General features: G+C 50.4%; 2 protein-coding genes across 2 annotated transcripts in view; one reads left to right on the top strand and one right to left on the bottom strand.

Moving 5' to 3' along the window:
* Nucleotides 1-960: 960 nt before the first annotated feature.
* NDUFAF5 (NADH:ubiquinone oxidoreductase complex assembly factor 5) lies at nucleotides 961-19,470 on the bottom strand. Its single transcript, XM_060257481.1, has 12 exons — nucleotides 19,416-19,470; nucleotides 17,987-18,360; nucleotides 15,611-15,651; nucleotides 13,258-13,321; nucleotides 10,060-10,107; nucleotides 9,850-9,953; nucleotides 8,196-8,235; nucleotides 6,311-6,508; nucleotides 5,219-5,279; nucleotides 2,563-2,646; nucleotides 1,469-1,551; nucleotides 961-1,303 (listed from the first exon to the last, which is right to left on the bottom strand). Exons 1-12 carry the CDS (start codon nucleotides 19,468-19,470, stop codon nucleotides 1,205-1,207), a joined length of 1,251 nt encoding a protein of 416 aa, XP_060113464.1. The 3' UTR covers nucleotides 961-1,204.
* The window catches only part of ESF1 (ESF1 nucleolar pre-rRNA processing protein homolog), a 72,396-nt gene continuing 71,175 nt past the window's right edge, over nucleotides 18,251-19,471 (top strand). The window contains exon 1 of the mRNA XM_060230831.1: nucleotides 18,251-18,314. The gene's annotated coding sequence lies outside the window, so the exon portion shown is untranslated. The remainder of the gene's footprint in view (nucleotides 18,315-19,471) is intronic.

Raw genomic sequence — 19,471 nt, forward strand, 5'->3', positions numbered from 1 at the left:
GAACTTCCTGACTGTTAGAGCCATTCCTCAGTGGAAGAGGCTTCCTCCTTGGGAGGTGGTGGGGTCTCCTTCCTTGGAGGTTTTTAAACAGAGGCTAGATGGCCATCTGACAGCAATGAAGATCCTGTGAATTTAGGGGGAGGTATTTGTGGGTTTCCTGCATTATGCAGGGGGGTTGGACTAGATGACCCTGGAGGTCCCTTCCAACTCAGGAGGGGGTGGGCTCTCCTTCCTGGGAGGTTTTTCAACAGAGGCTAGATGGCCATCTGACAGCAATGAAGATCCTGTGAATTTAGGGGGAAGTGTTTGTGAGTTTCCTGCATTGTGCAGGGGGTTGGACTAGATGACCCTGGAGGTCCCTTCCAACTCTACGATTCTATGATTCAATATCTATATATCCACTATATTAAATATCAAATCAAAATCTCAATAATAATAAATCTAACCAATATTGAAATATGCGGTGGAGTTGAGATGGCTGGCAGTTTACGTTCTTACTGGCTATTTTATTACCTCATTCTAAATAGTACTTTATTATTCATCAGCAGTTTTGGAAAGGAGAAGGGGCCTCAAGAGGCCTTAGCATGTTGGAAGAGTCTGGAAAGAAGCTGCAAAAACACCAGTAATATTTATAGAAGGGACAAGGCTGCAGCATTCGATAAGAAACCTACAGAGATAAAGCAGCAACGGTTACCCTGATCAGCAGCACAGAAGTTGGCAAATGGCTGGGTGTTATATTCCCAGTACACATGAGGGTGTTTCAGGACTCTCCCTTGCTCTGCATAGATTCTTGCATCCTTCCAGAAGTTAGATTTGAGTGCAGTAGCACTAAGGAGACAAGGTCTTTTTTTTTTGGGGGGGGGGGGGGTTGAGCTTTTTGAGAGTCAAATTTCCCTCTGTCCGCTTCACTCCGTTGGAAGATCTGGCCCCACAGCTGACACATTATCTCGTTATGTCATCAGTGTTGTAGGCAGGCTCCTCACAGAACCATAAGGTGCCCTCATTTTATTTGGCTGAAACAATACAAAACAAAATCCACACAATTTACAGACAGGAGCATGACCAGTGAAGAAAGAGACAAAGTCAGCGATTGTGTATGATCTCCAGGTCACACGGTAATGTATCAGGAAGCGTGAAGTGTGGCGCCCTGTTCTGAAACCGACTACCGTAGATGGATTGTAAGTCTGGCGCCGCCGAGACAGCGTTACCTCGTCTCAAATTTTTTCCTTCCCGCAATGGACTCGTTAATCTTTTTAAGGTCTCCGAACGATGCTGTCGCAGAACCTCTCTGGGCCGGTCTTGCCTGGAAGGACAGACACCATCGTTTCATTCAGTCACCAAACACTTAACGTGTCTACATCAGTGGCTTCTAGAATGAGAGGCCCTGAGAACGTAACATATAACGTATACAACGTGCTTATTCAGGCACTCCATGGAAAACAGAGGGGGCAGGAGTGGTGTGCCTCACCTGCGATTCATGAAACTTCCATCCTATCATGTAGTAGATCTGAAAGGTGGCAGGTACCGTCCTGTCATTGTTTCCATACATTTCTAATAAAGGAACATATCCATTACATCATGCCAAAATCAAACCACATGCACAAACTTAACCCACTATAGCAGGGGTGGCCAAACTTGCTTAACGTAAGAGCCACACAGAATAAACGTCAAATGTTGGAGGGAGGGAGGGAGGGAGGGAGGGAGGGAGGGAGGAAGGAAGGAAGGAAGGAAGGAAGGAAGGAAGGAAGGAAGGAAGGAAGGAAGGAAGGAAGGAAGGAAGGAAGGAAGGGGAGGGAGGGAGGGAGGGAGGGAGGGAGGAAGGGAGGAAGGGAGGAAGGGAGGAAGGAAGGAAGGAAGGAAGGAAGGAAGGAAGGAAGGAAGGAAGGAAGGAAGGAAGGAAGGAAGGAAGGAAGGAAGGAAGGAAGGAAGGAAGGAAAATAGATGGGATGGAGGAGAGAGGGGAGGTGGAAAGAAAGCCACTCTAAATGCCATCTCCAAGTCACCGGCTGCCTTGGCTTGAATAAGCAATTTAAGAAGAGAAATGCCTTCTCCAAGCCAGCCAACAAGGCAGTGGGGGGCTTTGAAAGCCACACAATGTGTGTGAAGGAGCTACATGCCCTCGAGGGCAATAAAGCATGTGCCGCAATTGGATCTGCAAGAGGGAGGGAAAAGGCAATGAATGGCCACAGCCAGTGCGGAAAATGTGGGGCAGATGAACCCAGCTGCAGGACACAAACACATCCTGGGCAATGTTCCCTTTGAGCTGCAGAATATTGTGAGCAAAAATTCTACTTTGTGAGCTACTGGCATTAAAGTGGTGAGCGACTGCATCAATTATTGTGCTCTGGGGCCATTTTTCCTGAGCTAAGACAAAAAAGTGTGAGCTGAAGGCTAAAAGTGTGTGAGCTAGCTCACGCTAACTCCGCTTAGAGGGAACACTGCTCCTGACCCAACTGCTGCCCGAAACCGCTCCGTTTCAGCCGATGCGTCTTCACCGAAGCTGCCCATTTCACAGCAAGATGACCAACGCCAGTCTGAACCGCAAGCTCCGGCCACACTTACCCCTGTACACGGCCGCCGCCGCCAGCATGGTTTCCCTGTGAAGCACCGGCTTCCGATTCCAGCAGCAGTTACTCTCACCCATACCTAGAAACAGTGTTCAGGCTTTAAAAGAAGGAGAAGGATTGCAGATTTATACCCCGCCCTTCTCTCTGAATCAGAGACTCAGAGCGGCTTACAATCTCCTATATCTTTTTCCCCCACAACAGACATGCTGTGAAGTGGGTGGGGCTGAGAGGGCTCTCCCAGAAGCTGCCCTTTCAAGGACAACTCCTACCAGAGCTATGGCTGACCCAAGGCCATTCCAGCAGCTGCAAGTGGAGGAGTAGGGAATCAAACCTGGTTCTCCCAGATGAGAGTCCACACACTTAACCACTATACCAAACTGACATGGCATTCTTCATGAGTTTTGTATTCTGTGTGCCCAGCACCGGCCCGAGGTCGCATGGCACCCTAGGCAGACTGGGTAGCCTGTTGCCCCCCTCCACAGCGCCCCCCACACCTCCCCCCCCATGGCACCGTGCCCCCCATGCTGCCTCCTCCCTCCCTAGGTCGATTTCAATGTCTGGAAGGGTGATTAAGCGCCGCTCCCAGCTGTGTAAAGGTGCCCTCCCCCCGCTGAACAGCTGATCGGCGGCTGAAACCATGCTGCTCGCTCATTCAGCGCCTGGGCTGATTGGTTCAAGAGGGGATTGGATAAAAATATGGAGCAGAGGTCCATCAGTGGCTATCAGCCACAGCGTGAGTGTGTGTGTATATATTTTGGCCACTGTGTGACACAGAGTGTTGGACTGGATGGGCCACTGGCCTGATCCAACATGGCTTCTCTTATGTGACACAGAGTGTTGGACTGGATGGGCCATTGGCCTGATCCAACATGGCTTCTCTTCTGTTCTTATGTGACACAGAGTGTTGGACTGGATGGGCCATTGGCCTGATCCAACATGGCTTCTCTTCTGTTCTTATGTGACACAGAGTGTTGGACTGGATGGGCCATTGGCCTGATCCAACATGGCTTCTCTTATGTGACACAGAGTGTTGGACTGGATGGGCCACTGGCCTGATCCAACATGGCTTCTCTTATGTGACACAGAGTGTTGGACTGGATGGGCCACTGGCCTGATCCAACATGGCTTCTCTTATGTGACACAGAGTGTTGGACTGGATGGGCCATTGGCCTGATCCAACATGGCTTCTCTTCTGTTCTTATGTGACACAGAGTGTTGGACTGGATGGGCCATTGGCCTGATCCTACATGGCTTCTCTTATGTTCTTATGTGACACAGAGTGTTGGACTGGATGGGCCATTGGCCTGATCCAACATGGCTTCTCTTATGTTCTTATGTGACACAGAGTGTTGGACTGGATGGGCCATTGGCCTGATCCAACATGGCTTCTCTTATGTTCTTATGTGACACAGAGTGTTGGACTGGATGGGCCATTGGCCTGATCCAACATGGCTTCTCTTATGTTCTTATGTGACACAGAGTGTTGGACTGGATGGGCCATTGGCCTGATCCAACATGGCTTCTCTTATGTTCTTATGTGACACAGAGTGTTGGACTGGATGGGCCATTGGCCTGATCCAGCATGGCTTCTCTTATGTTCTTATGTAACACAGAGTGTTGGACTGGATGGGCCATTGGCCTGATCCAACATGGCTTCTCTTATGTTCTTATGTGACACAGAGTGTTGGACTGGATGGGCCATTGGCCTGATCCAACATGGCTTCTCTTCTGTTCTTATGTGACACAGAGTGTTGGACTGGATGGGCCATTGGCCTGATCCAACATGGCTTCTCTTATGTTCTTATGTGACACAGAGTGTTGGACTGGATGGGTCATTGGCCTGATCCAGCATGGCTTCTCTTATGTTCTTATGTTACACAGAGTGTTGGACTGGATGGGCCATTGGTCTGATCCAACATGGCTTCTCTTATGTTCTTATGTGACACAGAGTGTTGGACTGGATGGGCCACTGGCCTGATCCAACATGGCTTCTCTTCTGTTCTTATGTGACACAGAGTGTTGGACTGGATGGGCCACTGTCCTGATCCAACATGGCTTCTCTTATGTGACACAGAGTGTTGGACTGGATGGGCCATTGGTCTGATCCAGCGTGGCTTCTCTTATGTTCTTTTGGGAAGGCCAGCAGCAGCTCGAACGAACCGCGTCCGGAAAGGGCGCCGCATCTGCTTCCTCCTCCGCACTTCCTTCCCATCCAGGAAGTACGGAGGAGGGAGCAGCCGTGGTGCCCTTTCCAGACACGGTTCCTTCCAGCTGCTGTTGGCCTACCTGGGTGCTGAGTGAGTGTGCAGCATGGTTTTATCCGCCAATCAGCTGATCGGCAGGGGGCGCCTTTACACAGCTCGGAGCGGCGCTCTATCGCCCTTCTGGACATTGAAATCGACCTGGGGTGGGGAAGGGAGGAAGAAGGCACTGGGGGGGGGCAAACTGGGCATTTGCCTGGGGAGGAGGGGGGAAGGCCAAATTTGGCGCCCCCACCCTGCCGGTGCCCTAGGCAACCTCCTACTTTGCCTAGTGAACGAGCCGGCCCTGCGTGCACATTTCCAGTTATACAGGACAGGGTCAAATCAGTGACCTTTCTCTGCCAGACTTACCGTCACGCTGGCTTGCTATTTTAAAAAAAGTAAACTTGCCTTGGAGATCGTCCATAAGTTCAAACATCCCGGGATAGTTTACTTGAATTTCATCAGTGTCCTAAAAAAAAAAAGAAAGAAAAGGAAAGTTTATGTTTTTAAACGTATTTAAAAGCAATGCGTTTCTCAAAGGCAGATTAAAAAATGGCTCCAGTCCGCTGGTTAGTCGCAGTTCTGCACCGCTGGTTGAACGCACGACACTCGTGGGCGTCCATGGGGAAGCTGTGAGCGACAGAATGGTGTCGACAGGGACAGAAGTGTCCGTTTGGGAAGAGGCACATGCCACCTCGTGCCATTCATAAAAGGGAGCCGTCGCTACTAATGACACAGAGAAACAGTAAAGCACGGTAAAGTTACCTCGAGAATAGACTACCGTAATGCCCTCTACATGGGGCTGCCATTGACTCTGACTTGAAAACTGCAGCTAGTGCAGAACGCTGCAGGGCGGTTGTTAATGGGGCCCCCTCGATGGGAGCACATTCGGCCAGTGCTGAAAGAGCTGCACTGGCTGCCTATTGTGTACTGAGTCCATTTCAAAGTGCTGGTATTGACCTTGAAGACCCTATATGGCCGAGGACCTGCCCATTTATGGGTCTGCCTTTCCCTATATGTTCTCCAGAGAGCACTACGTTTGGGAGCTCAAAATCTGCTATCCATCCCTGGACCAAGGGAGGCCAGACTGCTCTACACAAGCTAGGGCCTTCTCAGTGGCAGCACCAATGCTGTGGAATGCTCTCCCAGAGGCCATAAGGGCCCTGCGGGATCTCTCCCAGTAAAACAACTTTTTTGATAGCAACAACTAACTGTTGCTGCTATCACGGTACCGATTTAACTCGGCACTCTTAATTGCTTTGCAATCTGTGCAGATGACTCTTCCAATTCAACACCCACTTAGAACTATATTTTCCTCCTCCCCGATTTAGAGCAGGAGCCACCTTAAAGTTAATTTCAGTGCACGCTCCCCCAAAGAGTTTAGAGCAAAACGCTTTTTGAGATTTAGAGCTTGCGGGTAAGTTTGCTACAAGACAGAAGCAACTGGCCAGCCCCTGCAGCCGTTCTCTGTGCTGTTCCTTCTGCGCTACCGATAGTTACCACGGTCAAGGTGTTGAAGCCGGCTCCTGCCAGCAGGTGCCCCAGGTCGTTGACGGCGGTGAAAGGAGACACGTGGGGAGAAAAGCCGCCTTCTCTTTCCAGTTCCGCCAGCTGCAGAGAGCAGCGAAGCTCGTAAAGGGTGTCTCCCCCAAACATGGCGCCGACAAACACTCCATCGGGTTTCAGGACTTGGTGTATCTGGAACGAGTCACCGTAGCTGAGTAAAAGTTGCCCGCCGAAGCTTCTGCTGTAGTAAGTTTGGGAGAGAGCCAGTTTGGGTGTAGTGGATAAGCGTGCGGACTCTTCTCTGGAAGAACCTGGGTTTGATTCCCCACTCCTCCACTTGCTCCTGCTGGAATGGCCTTGGGTCAGCCAGAGCTCTGGCAGAGGTTGTCCTTGAAAGGGCAGCTGCCGTGAGAGCTCTCTCAGGCCCACCCACCTCACAGGGTGTCTGTTGGGGGGGGGGAAGGTAAAGGAGATTGTGAGCCGCTCTGAGACTCTGTCCTTGAAAGGGCAGCTGCTGGGAGAGCCCTCTCCAGCCCCACCCACCTCACAGGGTGTCTGCTGTGGGGGAGGAAGGGAAAGGAGATTGTAGGCCGCTCTGAGAACTCTGATCAGAGAGAAGGGTGGGGTATAAATCTGCAGTCTTCTTCTAAGTCCAGAGGGTTGAGATGTGTTAGTCTATTGCAGCAAAACAAACTGTAGGTCAAATGGCACAGCTTCCAGATCATCACCAGGTTACATTCAAGGTGTTGGTATCAACCTTGAAAGCCCTGAATGGTCCGGGACCATCCTACTTGAAGGGCTGCCTCTTCCCTTATGACCTCTCGCGGTCTCTCGTTTCTGCCACACGTGGGGTTTCGGTGGCATCCACAGGAGTGCAACAAGAGTGAGGGGCCTTTTCTGTCGTGGCCCCGACCTGGTGGAGTGCTCTGTCTGAGGAGACTCTGGTCTGGGAGGCTTGTCCGCATTCCGCAGGGCACGCAAGACAGAGTTAATACGCCAGCCAACCCACTCATGCAATTCTGGTGGATTCTACCATCACCGCTGTGCAATTCTATGCCAAAATCTGTGGGCTGAGTTTTAATTTAATTTTACTGAAATTACGGTTTTATTGTTGTTATTGTACTTTTCATGTTATTCTGAAATTATGGTTTTATTGTTGTTATTGTACTTTTCATGTCATTAGCCACCCTGAGCCCCATTCTCAGGGAGGAGCGGGATAAAAAAAAAATCGAATAAATCGATCAATAACTTAACAAAAGAAGAAGATTTTGGATTTATATCCTGCCCTTCACTGAATCTCAGAGTGGCTCACAATCTCCTTCACCTTCTTCCCCCACAACAGACACCCTGTAAGGTGGGTGGGGCTGAGAGAGCTCTCCCAGAAGCTGCCCTTTCAAGGACAACTCCTACAACTCCTGCCCTTCACTGAATCTCAGAGTGGCTCACAATCTCCTTCACCTTCTTCCCCCACAACAGACACCCTGTAAGGTGGGTGGGGCTGAGAGAGCTCTCCCAGAAGCTGCCCTTTCAAGGACAACTCCTACAAGAGCTCTGGCTGACCCAAGGCCATTCCAGCAGCCGCAAGCGGAGGAGTGGGGAATCAAACCCGGTTCTCCCAGATAGGAGTCCACACACTTAACCAAGACACCAAAATAAGAATAAGACAAATAAACAGTAATGCACTTTCTTTATCTATCGATCTGAAGAGAAAACTGAAGAATTGTTCTTTGAAAACCTGATCTTGGAATGTTTTTTGAGCCAGGGAGTTGGACTACATGGCCTGTATGGTCCCTTCCAACTCCGTGATCCCATGATTCCACAAGCATTAACCGACGGGGCACACTAGCGTCCTTGCAGGTACCACGAGGCTTTTGCTTACCTCATGCAAGGCTTTGGGAAGGTCGTTCACCCAATGCAAACTGGAAACAGAGGAAGGAGAAGAGAAGTTAAGAGGCAGAATATATCATTTCCTCACACCGGGGGTTTCTGGCACGCAGCAAATGCCAAATGCAAAGGAAGGACAAAGGCAGTGGCTGAGATTCATACTCCCATCACTGGAACGCCAAAGCAACAGCAAGCGGTGTAAGCAGTTTGCCGGTCAGCGCCGGACGCGCAGCTGGACACGAAGACAAACATACGGCACTGCGGCAAAATGATGCCATTTATGAAATCGTACTGGGGAAAATACAATAAAGCAACTGGGAGGCTTCAGCTGTTCGACACTCCCAAATTACTGGCGTGCAGGGGTGGGATTCTAGCAGGAGCTCCTTTGCGTATTAGGCCACGCCCCCCCCCCCCCCCCCCCCCCCGTTGTAGCCGATTCTCCAAGAGCTTACCAAAAAGAGCCTTGTAAGCTCTCGGCGGATTGGCTGCATCAGGGGTGTGTGGCCTAATATGTGGAATTCTAGCAGGAGCTCCTTTGCATATTAGGCCATGTCCCCTGATGTAGCCAATCCTCCAAGAGCTTACCAAAAAGAGCCTTGTAAGCTCTTGGAGGACTGGCTACATCAGTGGGGGTGTGGCCTAAGATGCAAAGGAGCTCCTGCTAGAATTCCACATATTAGGCCACACACCCCCGATGCAGCCAATCCGCCGAGAGCTTACAAGGCTCTTTTTGGTAAGCTCTTGGAGGATCGGCTACAACAAGGGGGCGTGGCCTAATATGCAAAGGAGCTCCTGCTAGAATCCCACCCCTGCTAACAGGTAACATAAGATTTGATTTTAAAATTGTGGGATGAGACCCCAGACCTTACTGTCCTCCAAAGCATCCTCGTCAATGGACTTGCAAACCGAGGACTGGGGCTTCCCTGACCGAGTCCATCTCCCCCTCACGTTGGTAGACGCAGCTGGGCAGCCATGTTGGCCCGAAGCAGCAGAACCAAGCTATGAGCCTTCGTGCTGACCCGGTTGGCCCAGGCGAGCCCGATCGTGTCAGATCTCAGAAGCAGGGTTGACCGCGGTTAGCGCTTGGATGGGAGACTTCCTTGAAACGCCCAGGGGCAGGCTTTATTCAGCCAATATTCTCCAGGCCCCCAGTAGAGGTCAGTCGCCACAGGCGGACACAACTTCCAGATGCGCACGCACACACAAAATATACACTATCCCCCCCAAAAAAGGTATAAGCTTTTGTGTGCATGCTCACCCCCTCAGGTGTGTGTGCACACGAAAAGCTCACACCTGAATAAAACACTGTTGGTTTTAAAGGCACCAGCAAACTCAAACTTTGTCCCTCTCACGTTGGGTCCTGCTCTTTTCTTACTGACTTCCACTTTTCCTAGCCCGATTGTCTTTCCCAGTGACTCTTGTCTTCTCATAATTGGACAACGGCCTTGGTTTGGTCGTTTTACTTGCTGGGGGAGATCGGGCGTGATTTGGTCGAGGAGCCGCTGATTTGTCTTTTTCGCACCCCACAGTATCCGCAAATCTCTCTTTCAACGCCGCATTTTGAATGAATCCGCTTCCTTCCTGCCAGCGCTCTTCGGTTTTTGCACCCGTACAAAGGAACGGAGATGGCTGCAGCATAAACCATTCACCTCAAACTGCTGACGACAAGTTCGAACGTGTTCTCTCTGAAAGGGAGGAATTCCTCATCCGCCACGACGCTGAACGTGGGAATCTCTGATTCTGCAGCGTTCCTCTAAATCGATTTAGAACAGAAATGGTTTCGCATCAGCGACTCTGACCGCTTTACTTTTCCGTATCAGAGATTAAACAGCAGGCAGGCGCGATACGCGGCCACTTACCAGCGCGTTTTCCGCAAGGTCGGTTTGACAAAACCTTTCGACCACGTCCTGAAACAGAAACGGATCACCGTCTTCAATCTTTTCACATTATTTCAGGAGGTGGAATCACCCCTCGTGCTCTTATCTACAAGGGTGTCATACAGAAGCAAACTACTCCTTTGGATCTGAGTGTGCTTTAGCTAGGAATCATCCATCGGGCTAGAACAGGGGTGGCCAAACTTGCTTAAGGAAGGAAGGAAGGAAGGAAGGAAGGAAGGAAGGAAGGAAGGAAGGAAGGAAGGAAGGAAGGAAGGAGAAGAAGAAGAAGACTGCAGATTTATACCCCGCCCTTCTCTCTGAATCAGAGACTCAGAGCGGCTTACAATCTCCTATATCTTCTCCCCCCACAACAGACACCCTGTGAGGTAGGTGGGGCTGAGAGGGCTCTCACAGCAGCTGCCCTTTCAAGGACAACCTTTACCAGAGCTATGGCTGACCCAAGGCCATGCTAGCAGGTGCAAGTGGAGGAGTGGGGAATCAAACCCAATTCTCCCAGATAAGAGTCTGCACACTTAACCAGTACACCAAGCTGGCTCACAGGAAGGAAGGAAGGAAGGAGAAGGAAGGAAGGAAGGAAGGAAGGAAGGAAGGAAGGAAGGAAGGAAGGAAGGAAGGAAGGAAGGAAGGAAGGAAGGAAGGAAGGAAGGAAGGAAGGAAGGAAGGAAGGAAGGAAGGAAGGAAGGAAGGAAGGAAGGAAGGAAAATGAGGGCAGAGGGAGAGGTGGAAAGAAAGCAACTTTAACTTGCATTCTTCGAGCCATCAGCTGGCTTGGGTTGGGGAAGTGATTTAAAGAGATAAATGCCTTCTCTAAGCCAGCCAATAGGGCAGTGGGGGTTTGGAGAGCCACACAATATGTGTGAAAGAGCAATGTGTGACTCCTGAGCCACAGTCAGGCCATCCCTGGGCTAGAACAATTCTCTGCAGAAAAAAAAACCCCAATTCCCTTGAAAATGCATTTCTAGGACAACATCAAGTATTCTTCCCGACAGAACAGATAACAGTTTTACCAAGCTTGATTTTGTTGTTGCTGTCGCCAGAGAGGTTAGTGTGACATTGGCCTCAACACTAGACTGGGTGTTGCTGCGGGAACATTTTCTAGCCTCGTCAATCCTGCTGCAGATGGCCACGCCCCACGGAACCTTCCTCGCGGGCTCCATTGACACCTCCCCCCGCCCGGGAAAACACTGGGCATACAGTAGGGATGAACAGGTAAAAATCACCCCTCGTGCCTTCCGCAAACAGAAAAGATACTTAAAATTATGTTATAATACCTGAACTGTTGCAAATAACAAGATGAAACAGAACCGACCCTTTGCCCCATATAGGTACACCACTTTGGTGTAGTGGTTAAGTGCGCGGACTCTTCTCTGGGAGAACTGGGTTTGATTCCCCACTGCTCCACTTGCAGCTGCTGGAATGGCCTTGGGTCAGCCATAGCTCTCTTCTCTGGGAGAACTGGGTTTGATTCCCCACTGCTCCACTTGCAGCTGCTGGAATGGCCTTGGGTCAGCCATAGCTCTTGCAGAGCTGTCCTTGAAAGGGTAGCTTCTGTCAGAGCCCTCTCAGCCCCGCCCACTTCACAGGGTGTCTGTTGTGGGGGGGGGAGAAGATATAAGAGATTGTAAGCCACTCTGTAAGATCGTAAGAAGCTCAAACCTTATGGCCACCCAATGAGAAGGAAGCACTTGCTGGAGAACACCCTGATGGTAGGAAAGACAGAAGGCAAAAGAAGGGGACAGCAAAAGATGAGATGGCTGGACAGCGTTACTGATGTAACAAACACGAATTTGAGCAGACTTCAGAGGATGATGGAAAGCAGGAGGGCCTGGCATGACTTGGTCCATGGGGTCGCAAAGAGTCATACTCGACTGTGCGACTGAACAACAAAAAAGCCACTCTGAGTCTCTGATTCAGTGAGAAGGGCAGGGTATAAATCTGCAGTCATCATCTTCTTAAACGTTCTACCATCACCTTGACCCGGATGGCCCAGACTAGGCCAGTCTTGTTGGATCTTGTCAGAAGCAGGTAACAGACACCCTCTGAGGCAGGTGGGGCTGAGAGAGCTCTGAGAGAAACTGCTCTTGAGAGAACAGCTCTGTGAGAACTTGTGGCTGACCCAAGGTCAATCAGCAGCTGCAAGTGGAGGAGTGGGGAATCAAACCCCGTTCTCCCAGTTAAGAGTCTGCACACTTAACCACTACACCAAACTGGGTCTCAGGAGACAGACAGCCTGTGAGGTAGGTGGGGCTGAGAGAGCTCTCCCAGAAGCTGCCCTTTCAAGGACAACTCCTGCAAGAGTTGTGGCTAACCCAAGGCCATTCCAGCAGGTGCAAGTGGAGGAGTGGGGAATCAAACCCCGTTCTCCCAGTTAAGAGTCCACGCACTTAACCACTACACCAAACTGGCTCTCCAAGTATCAGTTAGTACTTGGATGGGAGATCACCTAGGGGTGTCAGACTCATTTGTTATGAGGGCCAGATCTGACATAAATGAGACCTTTTTGGGCTGAGCCACGTCAGAGGGAGAGAGCCCGGCAAAGCAAGCTGTCTCTCCCCCCTTCCTCCCCAAGGGAGGAGCCTTAGCCAATGGAGAAAATAGAGGTTTTGCTCTCTAGCTCTGCTGTGCGATTGAGCAAGCCTGGCAAAGCAAGCTATGATGCAGAAGGCAGCAAGAAAGAGGGAGAAGGAAGCAGATGATGGCCAGTTGCTCGGGGGCTGATAGGAGCCCCCCCTGGGGGCCTGATTCGGCCGCCAAACTGCATGTTTGACGCCCCTGGTCTAGGAAGCCCGGGGTTGCTATGCAGAGGGAGGCAAGGGCAAATCACATCTGAACATCTCTTGTCTTGACCTCGATGGCCCAGGCTAGCCTGATCTTATCAGATCTCAGAAGCCAAGCAGGGTGAGAGACCTGGTTGGTACTAAGATGGGAGACCCCCAAGGAAGTCGAAGGTTGCCACACAGAGGCAGGCAATGGCAAACCACCTCTGACCATCTTTTGCCTCAAAGACCCCATGAGGTCTCCATAAATTTACTAAGACTCGGCATACTTTCTACTGCCACTGCCACCAAGGCTGGCGTCCTTCTCACTTCAGCCGGGGTCACTGTTTAGTTCACTGTCAACGCCACGTTCCCAAACGCCGCAACGGACGAAGCACAATACCTTGCTCAAATGCTGCGCTACGTGGCTTCGCCCGCAGCCAAGGTCCAAAGCGAGCGAGAAAGTCCTTTAAGAGCGACAAAGAGAACTGACTTACAAGAATGTAACCGAGGAAGTACATTGTATAGTACACTTTGATGAAACAGTTGCTTTTTCTAACAAGACACAGGCTGAATTTACTGGGGAGTAAGCCCCCCCCCCCCACCTTAATGAAACAGGTTAGAAAAAACACCTTCCTTGATGTGCTCATGAAGAAGACTGCAGATTGAATCAGAGACTCGGAGCGACTCACAATCTCCTTTATCTTCCTCCCCCCACAACAGATACCCTGCGGGGTGGGTGGGGCTGAGAGAGTTCTCCCAGAAGCTGCCCTTTCAAGGACGGCTCTGTGAGAGCTATGGCTGACCCAAGGCCATTCCAGCAGCTGCAAGTGGAGGAGTGGGGAATCAAACCCGGTTCTCCCAAATAAGCGTCCTTGCACTTAAGAACATAAGAGAAGCCATGTTGGATCAGGCCAATGGCCCATCCAGTCCAACATTCTGTGTCACACAGTGGCCAATATATGTGTACACACATACATATACACACATACACACACACATATACAGCTAATAGCCACTGATGGACCTCTGCTCCGTATTTTTATCTAATCCCCTCTTAAAGCCGGCTATGCTTGTAGCCGCCACCATCTCCTGTGGCAGTGAATTCCACATGTTAATCACCCTTTGGGTGAAGGACTTCCTTTTATCTGTTTTAACCTGACCTCACAGCAATTTCATTGAATGCCCACGAGTTCTTGTATTGTGAGAGCGGTCATTTTACCAACCTCGGAAGAATGGAAGGTTGAGTCAACCTCAAGCTGGCTACCTGAACTCGGCTTCCGCCAGGATCAAACTCAGGTCGTGAGCAGAGAGCCTGGACGGCAGTACTGCAGCTTTACCACTCTGCACTTACTTACCACACTTAACCACTACACCAAACCGGCTCTCTAACGAGTCTCTTCATAATGAAATATATACTACCTCTCTTCCCTCCTACTGCACATAATTTAGTCAGGAGAACATTTCCAGTATCTACCTTAGAGTCAAACACAGGAATTTCCACTGTTGCTTGACTATTCAATTCAAGAGTTCTAAGAAATATAGGAGCCCCACGGCGCAGAGCGGTAAAGCTGCAGTACTGCAGTCTGAGCTCTCTGCTCACAACCTGAGTTTGATCCTGGTGGAAGCCGAGTTCAGTTAGTCGGTTCGAGGCTGACTCAACCCTCCATTCTTCCGAGGCGGGTAAAATGAGTACCCAGCTTGCGGGGGGGTGGGGAAGGCAATGGCAAACCACCCCGTAAAAAAGTGCCGTGAAAACGTCGTGAGGTGATGTGACTCCAGAGTCGGAAACGACTGGTGCTTGCACAGGGGACTACCTTGACCTTTAAGAAATAGACACTAAATATTCTTCCAGACAAAAAGCATGGAGGAATATTTTCAGCATACACTTCGTAAGACTTGGTGACAAATTTCAAGCAAGGCTGCGAATTTTTTTATCCAAATTCTTAGGACTTGACATAGAAAGAGGGTGGGTGCATGCAGCTTCTAGAAATTACCTTCCTCACTTGCAATCTGTTGCCAGATTTGTGTAAATCAAGCATAAATCCATGAATGCCTGACAATAATAAAGGTAAAGGTAGTCCCCTGTGCAAACACCAGTTGTTTCCAAGTCTTGGGTGACGTTGCATCACGTTTTCACGGCAGACTTTTTACGGGGTGGTTTGCCATTGCCTTCCCCAGTCCTGTACACTTTCCCCCCAGCCAACTGGGTACTCATTTTACCGACCTCGGAAGGATGGAAGGCTGAGTCAACCTTGAGCCGGCTTCCTGACTCAGCTTCCGCCGGGATCGAACTCAGGTCGTGAACAGAGAGCTTGGACTGAAGTACTGCAGCTTTACCACTCTGCACCACGGGGCTGCAGATCAAGTAAATGAAGTGTAAATCCATGAATGGCTGACAATAATATCTGGACTTTAATTTACAAGACTGACTTCTTTGGAATGGGAGAAGGTGGTTATTAAGACAAGGCATGCAAGAAAATAAAAGTTACTCGTCCGATGTTCTTCCATCTTCCGCAAGGTACAAAAGGATACAACTTTTAACAACCCCTGCATGTGAATAACAAAAGCACGATGCCTAAAAAATGAAGTTACTGTAGAAGAAATCCAATTCAGCCCCTCCCCCCTCCGTGTACAAAGAACAATACCGCACCATAAAACTCAGCAGGGAACTTTATAACAGCTACCCACATTTTAAAGCTTTACATTAAAATGTCATGGAGATGAAACATGCATTAGATATGCCAATATCTTACCTAGAAATATCAAAGACGCGGTCTGCTATCCTCCCACCGACCTGTAACAGAATAAAAATTAGTGTCTGCTACAACATTAAATGTTATTACATTTTTCAGAAATTGCTTTGCATTCCCAGATTTTCTCCCAAAGATAAGAGTGCAACAGTGGCTCAGTTTTGACACACAATGCAGGAAACTCACAAACACTTCCCCCTAAATTCACAGGATCTTCATTGCTGTCAGACGGCCATCTAGCCTCTGTTTCAAAACCTCCAAGGAAGGAGAGCCCACCCCCTCCTGCGTTGGAAGGGACCTCCAGGGTCATCTAGTCCAACCCCCTGCACAATGCAGGAAACTCACAAACACCTCCCCCTAAATTCACAGGATCTTCATTGCTGTCAGATGGCCATCAGCCTCTGTTTAAAAACCTCCAAGGAAGGAGAGCCCACCACCTTGTGAGGAAGCCTGTTCCGCTGAGGAATCGCTCTAATGGTCAGGAAGTTCTTCCTAATGTTGAGTCGGAAACTCTTTTGATTTAATTTCAACCCACTGGTTCTGGTCCTACCTTCTGGGGCCACAGAAAACAATTCCACGCCATCCTCTGTATGACAGCCCTTCAAGTACTTGAAGATGGTGATCATCTCCTTTACCCTCCCTCCATATCTCTTTTACCCTCCCTCCACAACAGACATCCTGTGAAGTGGGTGGGCCTGAGAGAGCTCTGACAGAAGCTTCCCTTTCAACGACAGCTCTGCAAGAGCTATGGTTGACCCAAGGCCATTCCAGCAGCTGCAAGCAGAGGAGTGGGGAATCAAACCCGGTTCTCCCAGATAAGAGCCTGCGCGCTCCACCACTACACCAAACTGGCTGTACCCGCCTGCCCCACAACTGCTATAGACATGTGCAATGGAATGGAGCCAACAGTACCAATTTCAAGGGGGAAATCGCCCGTGGAGACACCCAGTGGAGTACCTGTCATCAAACCAGAATCGTGCTGGAAATTCCAGTCAATGACCTTGAATGGACAAGTGGGCCTCTGGTCTCCATTACAGAGACAGCGAGATGGACTATCAGCCCAATTTAATTTAAAAAAAAAACAAAAAAAATTCCAACATGAAAATATATTCATCAGCTTTCTGTCTTTAAGAGTCTTCAATGGGAAAAAAAAGCCAGGGGCACAGAAGAACACACACCAAGCTGCCTTCTACTGAATCAGACCTTGGCCCATCAGGGTCAGTGTTGTCTACTCGGGCCGGCAGCCGCTCTCCAGGGTCTCAGGCTGAGGTCTTTCCCATCACCTCCCACCTGGTCCTTTTAACTTGGCAGACTCAGGTTTGAATCCCCGCTGGTGCCAGAGAAACAGACTGGGTGATCTTGGGCTGGGGGGGGGAGCGGGGCTGTCATGGCTTGGCCCAAGGGTGGCCAAACTTGCTTAAGGTAAGAGTCAAGCTGAATAAATGTGAGATGTTTGAGAGCCACAAGAGAAGGAAGGAAGGAAGGAAGGAAGGAAGGAAGGAAGGAAGGAAGGAAGGAAGGAAGGAAGGAAGGAAGGAAGGAAGGAAGGAAGGAAGGAAGATGGGAAATGGAGAGCTGGAAAGAAAGCAACTTTAACTTTAAATGCATTCTCTGGCTGACTTGGTTTGGAGAAGTGATTAAAAGAGGCAAGCCGGCCAACAGCCACACAATATGTGTGAAAGAGCCACATGTGGCTCCCGAGCCACAATTTGGCCACCCCTGGCTTGGCCCAACTGCATCTGCTCAGCCTCAGGTGGCCAGGTCTGGGTTGGAATATACCTGGAGACTTGAAGGGGGCGGAGCCAGGAGAGGGCGGGGTTTGGGAAGGTGGCTCAGCCTAGGGTGGCCAGGTCAAGATGTAGGGTTGCCAATCCCCAGGTGATCCCCCGCTTTGGAAGCCCTCCCCCCGCTTCAGGGTCATCAGAATAGTGGGGGGGGGGGGGGAATGTCCGCTGGGAACTCCAATATTCCCTATGGAGACCGATTCCCATAGCATATAATAGAGAATTGATCTGCGATCATCTAGGCCTCTGGGTGGGCTGTTTTTTGAGGTAGAAGCACCAGATTTGCAGCATAGCATCCAGTGCCTCTCCTCAGAACACCCTCCAAGTGTCAAAAGGAGTGGCCCAGGGGGTCCAATTCTATGAGCCCCCAAAGAAGGTGCCCCTATCCTCTGTTATTTCCTATGGAAGGAAGGCATTTAAAAGCTGTGCGGTCCCTTTCAATGTGATGGCCAGCAGTCCCTTGGGAGCTCAGTTATGCACGTCACAACCTTGCTCCTGGCTCCACCCCCATGTCTCCTGGCTCCACCCCCATGTCTTCTTGCTCCACCCCGTGTCTCCTGGCTCCCCCGGGAGGCTGGCAACCGCGGCCCCTGACCTCGTGGCGGAGGTACTCGCAGCGCTCGGGCTCAGGCTGGGCCGCCGCCCAGTTCTTTTGCTTCCGCTTCAGCCCCCGGTCGAAGGGCCGCACGGCGCCGCTGCTGCTCCTGGCCCAGCAGCCCCAGCCCCAGCCCCGCCGCCACCCCCGCCTCGCCAGCCCCGCCGCAGCCATCACGGACGCCGCTCTAGGCCTCCGCTCGATGCGTTTGGCCTCCTCGAGCCGCCGTCGTTCCTCCTCCCCGCGCGCCCCCTCGGCCGTGACGTCATCGCCCGGCGCCCGGAAGTTCGGTGGGGACGCTTCGGAGGTGCCGCGTGAGGGACTCCAGGTGCGTCCTTTTCCGGGGTGGCCCCCGGCGGGGTTCTGCTCAGCCCCTTGGCGGGGAGGGAGGGAGGTTTCCTGCACATTTGGGGGTGGAGCCTGGGGAGTAGGGTTGCCAAGTCCAATTCAAGAAATATCTGGGGACTTTGGGGGTGGGGCCAGGAGCAAGGCTGTGACAAGCAGGATTGAGCTACAGAGGGAGTTCTGGCCATCACGTTTAAACGGACCCCACACCTTTTAAAATGCCTTCCCTCCATTGTAAGTAATGAAGGTTAGGGCACCTTCAAGGGCTCTTAGAATTGGACCCCCTGGTCCGATCCTTTTGAAACGTGGAGGGTCTTTTGAGGAGAGGCACCAAATGCTGTGCTGAAAATTTGGTGCCTCTACTTCCAAAAACGGCCCCCCTGAGCCCCAGAAAACAGCTGATCAATTTTCCATTATACCCTATAACTTTGGGGGTGGAGCCAGGAGACATTGGGTGTGAAGCCAGGAGCAAGGGTGTGACAAACATAATTGAACTTCAAAGGGAGTTCTGGATTTCACATTTAAAGAGACCTCACACCTTTTAAATGGCTTCCTTTCATTGGAAATAATGAAGGATAGGGGCGTCTTCTTTTGGGGCTCACAGAATTGAACCCCCTGGGGGAGGGAGGGGGGAGGGATAAATGCTTTGCCAGGCTTTCTCAATTACAGCAGAGCTACTGAGCCAAGCCTCTTTTCCTTCTATTGGCTGAGGCTCCTTCTCCCCGGTCCCCTAGGGAAGGAAGGAAAGAGCCAGAGCTTCTTTTGTCCAGTTCCATGGATCCCATGGGAGAAATAGAAAGAATGCACTTTAAGACCAATGAGTGCTACTGTTTTAAGCATATTTTATTTTGAGTATTTTTTAAAAAGAAATCTTTGTGTTTGTGTGTTCTTTAGAAAGTTTATATCTCTGCTACCTAATCTGAAATAGGTACACACATGGCCCGCCCGACATGGCTAACAAAGTCTTATTTATGTCAGTTCTGGCTCTCATAACAGATTAGTTCAACACCTCTGTATTAGACTGTTTTATGACACTTTGCTACTTCGCAAGAACTTCCTCTGGAATCTTACTGTGAGCTCTTACTCTTTTCTTTATGATGTGGATGTTTCACAGATTTCATCTTTCTTTTTCTCTCCATA

The sequence above is a fragment of the Heteronotia binoei genome, chromosome 1 (genome assembly GCF_032191835.1).
Source record: "Heteronotia binoei isolate CCM8104 ecotype False Entrance Well chromosome 1, APGP_CSIRO_Hbin_v1, whole genome shotgun sequence".
NCBI lineage: Eukaryota > Metazoa > Chordata > Lepidosauria > Squamata > Gekkonidae > Heteronotia > Heteronotia binoei.